This window comes from Capsicum annuum, chromosome 6 (assembly GCF_002878395.1).
Source record: "Capsicum annuum cultivar UCD-10X-F1 chromosome 6, UCD10Xv1.1, whole genome shotgun sequence".
NCBI lineage: Eukaryota > Viridiplantae > Streptophyta > Magnoliopsida > Solanales > Solanaceae > Capsicum > Capsicum annuum.
Window position 1 is genome coordinate 130177078 of NC_061116.1, and position 7397 is coordinate 130184474.

The 7397-nt window shown below is 36.9% G+C and overlaps 1 protein-coding gene across 13 annotated transcripts in view; it reads left to right on the top strand.

Moving 5' to 3' along the window:
* Positions 1-4803, top strand: part of LOC107873289 (NF-X1-type zinc finger protein NFXL2) — a 28218-nt gene extending 23415 nt beyond the window's left edge. For 4 of the 13 annotated variants that reach the window (XM_047414884.1, XM_047414885.1, XM_047414886.1 and 1 more), the window contains exons 11-13: positions 3542-3748; positions 3952-4035; positions 4147-4803. In XM_047414884.1, the coding sequence (XP_047270840.1) occupies positions 3542-3748; positions 3952-4035; positions 4147-4302 (447 nt within the window). In that variant the 3' untranslated portion in view covers positions 4303-4803. Of the gene's footprint in view, positions 1-3541; positions 3860-3951; positions 4036-4115 lie in introns of all 13 variants that reach the window. The other 9 variants (XM_047414881.1, XM_047414882.1, XM_047414883.1 and 6 more) reach the window with 5 other exon arrangements.
* The last annotated feature ends 2594 nt before the right edge of the window (positions 4804-7397 follow it).

The following is a 7397-nucleotide window of genomic DNA, read 5'->3' on the forward strand; positions in this document are numbered from 1 at the left end:
CTACACAAATTAGATATGAGAAAGTAGGGGACTTTTGCGAACATGATCATTGGCTGGACGAGTGACATATATGGGTTATAGCCGCCTGCCGGCAGTGGAAGCTCTTCGATTCTCTATCAAGATTGTAGAGGCTCTGATACCATGTGAAAAATATAAGAGAAGAATATTATTGAATCGTTTTATCCACATTATTACAATGAGAGCTTATTTATAGATACTACATTCCATTCCTTTTCAAGTAGGACACTACATTATAATCCTTTTTCAAGTGGGATTCAATATATTATTCCTTCTCCTACTTATATTCTAATATAAACAATATCAGAAAAAAGTGACTTGTTACCCGAAATATGATCAGAAGCACTTGGGTCCACAACCGATGATCCAAAGGTAGGAGATTGTGCAGTTGATACTATTGGTGGAGATGTATGCTTACTTACTCGATACGGAAGATACTCATGATATTCTTTGTCAGATAAATACACTCGTTGATCACCTGTGGTGTTAGACTGAGCAACATGGGCATTTTTAGGTGGTAGACCATGCAAGGAATAACATATTCCACGAGTATATTCAAGCCTATTACAATAACTACACTTAGGTCGAGAATAACATATATCACGAGTATGTCCAAGCCTTTTACAACAAGTACACTAGGTCGAGATCTTCCAAATCGACCTTCCCCTCGTCGATTCTTCATGGACTGTGACGTTTGATTTTCTGATCTCCTCATTAAGGGTTTAGATTTAAGCATAGGATTAAATTGAGCAAACAAGTTGGGTCACCGTAAAAAATTGAATTTGATTGTCGGAGATTTGCTGGAATCAAGAATTAGTTGAAGGGACAGCCTTAGAATGAAAGGGCGACTTCATTGAAAAAGAAATCTGTCCGGAACACGCGCCGACGCGTGACCTGCAGATCTGAGACTCCCGACAGCGCGTGACGACTCGTGGATCGCCAAAACTGAGATCCGATCTGGGGTTTGCTTGCCTGAGTATTTCGCACCTCGTGGAAGTGTTGATTGTCGCACACAACACTTATAAAACAGACGATGGCTCAAATTAGACTTGACAATTGCCGGAATTTGAAGCACAACTGTCTTAGCTGGAATCAAGAATTAGCTGAAGGGACAACCTTAGAATGAAGGGGCGACTTCATTGAAAAAGAAATCTGCCCGGAACACGCACCGACGCGTGACCTGCAGATCTGAGACTCCCGACAGCGCGTGACGACTCGTGGTTCGCCAAAACTGAGATCCGATCTGGGGTTTGCTCGCCTGAATATTTCGCACCTTGTGGAAGTGTTGATTGTCGCACACAACACTTATAAAACAGACGAGGGCTCAAATTAGACTTGACAATCGCCGGAAATTGAAGCACAACTGTCTTATTGAGTTTTTTCCCAATAAGTTTCTCACCAAATCTGCTCTGATATCATGTGAGAAATATAGGAGAAAATATTATTGAATCGTTGTGTATAAATTATTACATTGAGGCTCTATTTATAGACACTACATTACAATCCTTTTTCAAGTAGGATTTTGTATATTATTCCTATTCCTACTCATATTCTAACATAGACCAAGACCTCTAATGAGCAGATGAAAAAGAGTGAGAGGAAACATCCTTTGACAATTGGGTCAGAAGAGTAGAAGAGTAGCAAATAAGTATAGCTTAGGGTGATCAAAGTGTTATATATACATCCTCACACACACACAGTGATACATACACATGTGAAAGGCCAAATATACCCCTCTACTATCAAAAATAGTTTAAATATACCCCATGTTAATATTTCCGGTCCAAATACACCCCTCCCATTATACACTTTTATACTGATTTACCATTATTTTTAACAGACAAAAACATGGCGAGCATTGAAACCAATAACTCATGCCAATTTAGTATCCAATTTATTTTATAACTCCACACATTTAGTTCATCCCAACCCATTCACTTTACAAACCCACTGAGTCAGCGCTAGACGAAAGATGAAAAGATGTTTCATTCTTCCATCTTGTAGTGCCCACACCCGCTTGTACTAAAGTTTTCTTAAACGTAAATGCTCTAATCCACGCTGAATTTCTGCTAAAGTCGAAGGTAAATACAAAACAATTTGATAGTAACAAAGGTATGAATGGCCAAAAGCATATGCATATGAATATAGCTAAGCACATCACTAGGAGTAGTTATTAAGGTTGCACCACACTTACAATAAGACAAGGTTTATGTATGCGACACTAGAATACATTCTTACACCTAGCAAATAGGAATTAATAAGAGCCGCAAAGCATCGAACCAAAGACAGATGAGATCTTAAATGTCCTGTAATTGAAGTTTCTACTATCATCCATTCTGCCAAAACATATATATTGCTTATTTCCTGGGATTTAAGTTAGATATGCTAGTATAGGATATATTTAAACTATTTTTGATAATAGAGGGGTATATTTGGGCCTTTTCCGGAAAAAAAACAAGAAATGTCTCTTCCTGTTTTATCTGTAAAGGGTGTAATTTCCATGATGCCTCCAAACAAAGAAACATCATTTGTCTTTTCATTTTTCTTTTACTCGCTTTTCTAGCCCAAGATAGGATTTAACTTCAATATTGCCTTCAATATTGCCCATATGTTACATTTTTCACTCCACTACTTTCTTTGCTGTGCTATCCTATCAAAGAATCACATATTTTGGATTCGATGGGCTTCACTTGATGCCATTAAACAATCCATTAACTGGTGTTTACTAGGAAAATCATCTTTATGAAGCTGCATGAAAGCAAGTTGTCTGGATATACCATTGCTTTCCATCAGCTATTTTTTTTATTTGTGTCAATTATGTATTGAAATTAAGGACCACAAAAGGAAGAAAGTTCCATTCTGATTGTCAGTGAAAAAGGAAAAATATTGGTGGATAGAAGAAAAGAAAAGAGAGATTTTCTGTGAGAAATAGTTACTAATATTTCAGAAAGATAAAAAAAGTGACTTGACTTCTGTGAGCTCATCTGAAATACAACTGAACTCCATCCCAGAAATTCAAATGGGAAGTTTTCTCCTAAGCCAGTTAATTCTTTTTATCAGCGTTCTAACCCAGATAACTAGTTAGGGCAAAATGTAAAATTGATTCCTTTTTTCCTGATTGATGGCATATATTTTGAAGGGGAGCCTTGGAGTAACTGGTAAAGTTTCTGCCACGTGACCAGGAGGTCACGGGTTCAAGCCTTGGAAATAGCCTTTGACAGAAATGCAAGGTAAGACTGCGTACAATACACCCTTGTGGTGGGGCCTTTCCCCGGACCCTGCGCATAGCGGAAGCTTTAGTGCACCAGGTTGCCGATGGCATATGGTTTGAGTTCTTAGTCGATGAGCCAGAAAAGTCGACCTTATATCCCAGAAATAGTTTCAGTTATTTTGTTTACCGAGCACTTTTTCCAATCCTTTTTCCATCTCTCTCTCTCTATATACACACACACACACACACTATCCATTATTTTCTGATGACGGATTTCTATCTATCGTAAATTTTTAATGATTCCTTCATTAGGTTACAGTTCGCTGCGGATGCCGAATTTTGAAAAAAGAGTTGCTTTGTAAGGAGGTTCAAATAGCCTATCGAAGTAGTGGTACTGACGCCAAAGATGTACCTAGAAACCAATATGGACTTGGCCTTCTCCCTTGCAATTCAGATTGCAGGAGCAAAGTGAAAGCTTCTGGGACACAGTTGCAACGTCGTAAATCAAAAGCTCCCGAGGTAAACCTTTATAATTTTCTTAAATGCATGTTGCATCTGCTGTACAGTGTATTCTGGAGTTCACGGTGGCGTATGAGATGCAAAATAAAATTTTTCGTTCACCAACATGAGGTTTAGTTTGTTTGCCTTTGTGTTGAATAGTTTATTGACCCAAAATATCCCAATAATTAGTTGAAATTGAACTCAAATTTTCTCTTGCTCAGGAAAAGGAAACAAAAGATAATGCGACGAAGCGAAGACGGAGACGAGGACGGGTGCTCGAAGACAAGAAAACTTCGACACTGCAGGTTTGTCTTAGATTTAGTGATGCATCCGTTCTCCTTTCAAAGATTCAAATGCTTAACTGCTGTTACTTTTAACTTGACAGATTTTTTTTTTTAATTAAAAAAACTTGGCAGAGAATTGTTGCTGGCATCAGGAGATTTCTTCTATTTGTTATCATCATGATAGCTCTGATTGCTTCAGTATATTTGGGTTATAAAGGCCTACTATGGCTGTCCGAACGGATGAATGAGGCCGAAATCCAACGACAAAGAAGATACACACGAACATAGTTTGTCAGAATCAACTTCAGCATACAGAACTGTTACAGTATTGGCTGATTTACTAGACGAGGCATTCTTTGTTCATTTTGGATTTAGTGGGTTTTGACTTACGTTCACATATGTAAACTTGCAGACAGACGTGCCGGAGAGAATCTTGGAGTGCTCTTACATTTTCTTTTTGAGGAAAGTTCACAAATAGCAAAGGGAAAAGACATACAATCACCCTTAAAACTTCTTGACATAACTCACTCGAGGCGAACCCAGGATTTCATGACGATGGGTGCACTACTAGAGGAGTGCATTAGTACAGTGATGTCGTGCTGTGTTTTAATGCTTTTGTCAAAAAAAAGTTAAGTGTTAAATTAGTGTGAAGCCAAACTTATCCAAATAAATATTAGTTAAACGGAAATATGACATAAGTTATTGTGTGGTTAGATGTTTTTAATTCTTGTGTGTACATTTTGGGATTGAGGTTGCAAGTTCGAATATAACTTGAGTGTTTATTGAGCATTTATTTTGAAAAAATAACAACAAAAAGCATCAAATGGGAATCAAACCTGGGACTTCTCTCACTCTCAAAGAGGCACGAGGTTAAGTTAATGGGAATCAAACCTGGGACGCCTCTCACTCGCAAAGAGGCACCAGGTTAAGTTAATTTGGACCAATGAGCCAAAGCAGTAGAAGAAATCACATGGGAAGTAGCTTCAGTAAAAGTACTTTGGAGGATCCCACAAGTAGAAGAAATCACATGGGAAGCCGAATAAGCAATGAAGTCAAAGTACCCTCATTTATTCGAATCCAAAGATAAGGTCAAAGGATGCTGATTTGGGGCATTAACAAGTAAGTATAAATATGTAACTACTATATGGATAACAGAGATTTTAAACTTAGTCTTACATTTATTTAGGCAATCTAGTTATGCTAGCATTCAAGGACGAACGTTTCTAAGGGGGGAGGATGTAACACCCTATATTTTGCATGTACTAGTTCTACTTATATGTCACTTGATATAGACTTACGGGATAGGTAATAGGCTCAAAATTCCCACATATATTGAAGTGTAGTACGATCAAGTTAACCATCGACAAGAGTATTTAAACATAGGCCCATAAGTAAGTATTTGAGTTTAAAGGATGAAGTGACCCACTGTACATAAGTTTTAAGTTTAACTAAAAGTATTTTGATCTTAAAAGGGAATAAAATATTAAGGTGCTTGCTTAGCATATTTAAGCTAGTAGGTGAGTCGCCTTCTTGAGCTATGTGGATCAAGTTACCAATGGACAAGATTTAGGGCCTACATTAATGGGCTAATGTAAGGTTCCAAACTAAGTAAAATAATTGTTAAATAGAATGAGCAGCCCAATACCAAATCTGTCCCAAAAGCCAATACATTAAAGGCCTATTTTAGACTTGAATAAAGTAAGTAGGTGCATCACCTACTTTGACATTTTGACCAACCTAAGAATTAAGTAGGTGCATCACCTATTGAGGATCCCTTGACAAGCTTATTGGGCCAAATACACTACCACCTACTTAAATTAATTTAGGCCTAAATTAAAGAAGAGAAAAAGAGGAGAATGGGCAGCCAATGCCCAATAGTTTTACATCCACAAAGGCCCAATATGATGGGAAAGTAAGTGATCACATATTTGAAAAGTTATGGCTCAAAAATAGACAAGAAAGTTAGCCAAGAGCAGCTCTTTTTAATGAAATTAAAACCAACTTCTTTAGCTCATTTTAACTTAAACAGAAAAACAGCTTTCTAGGTTTTCTCTTTTGTTCTCTTTTAGCTATACAACATCCCTATAATTCCACTAGGGTTCTTGGGATTTATCTTTCTTTGAAGCTAAAGGAATCAATATATTGAACAGGTATACATTAGAGAAAACTACCACAGAAATTAAGGTATGGCTATTATCCATATTTTTCTTTTCCTATATACGCTAGTTGGTAGAAGATTGTATATATATTGTTGTTAAAAACACAAGGTATGGTGAGTTCAATTTGTTATTTCCATATTAAGGGATATTTGGGGCGGTTTTTGATCTATTTTATGTATATAGGTTAGGGGATGCTTGGTTGATGTTGGGGGAAAGGTGTAAATAGTTTTCATTGAAAGGTATAAGAAGGGTATAGTGGTACACCACCGAATTGAATGTCGAGTAAGTTTATTGGCCACACCACTTGATATACTATTTTGAGAGTACAATAAAGACAAAACTATTAAGGGGGATGTTATAAGAAGTTACGTTGCATACGAATGTAATTGTAGAATAACAAGGTTGAAAGAACACCCTTGGATTAGTTAATTGTGGGTTACTACCCGGTTACTGTTTTGGAAAGTTTAAATGGCATGAATGTGTTAATTAGATACTAATACTAGTTTTATGCTATTGTAGATTAGTTATGAAAAAGGAAGGATGTTAAGTAAGAGTTTGATCACTTGTGCAGAAAGGTATGGATGGTTTATCGATCCTATACTCTTTGGCATTAATATAATCCCTTGTTACAAACTAAGCTACCTATGCATTCTTCCTTTCAAATTATACTTAAATGCAGCGTATAATCTCTATGGTAGTTAACAACCGTATTCTAACTTGTTAGGTTTTTAAAACTCCTGAATATGTGTTTGTTACTAGATTTGTCCATTTTCCCTTCTAAATACTTGTATGATATTGGTGTTTTTAGCAATAAGCTTTATAAGTTATTCTCTTAGTTAACGTGACCTATGGTGTTAGTTAAGCTCCCATGTGTTATATTCCTATTACGGTTGTATTCTACCTCATTGCTACTATATCTAGTGCGTATTTGTATACATTTTGTTACTGGTTCGAAGTTCCACTTCTAATTCATGATCACCAAAACAACAACTTTAAAGATGAAAAGAATAATCAAAAAGAATAATCAACAGTGATTCTATATATTCTTGGGTGGTATCCTAGGGGCGGAAGAAACACCTTGCATAGGTCAGTCCCAACATTACGGGTGGTATCCCAGGGGTGAAAGGAAATCCTAGCATGGGTCTATCCCAATTTGTGCACTTGTGAGGACCATAACCCAGGGGTTAAAATGCCTAGCATAGGTCATCCTCTTTTACCACTGAT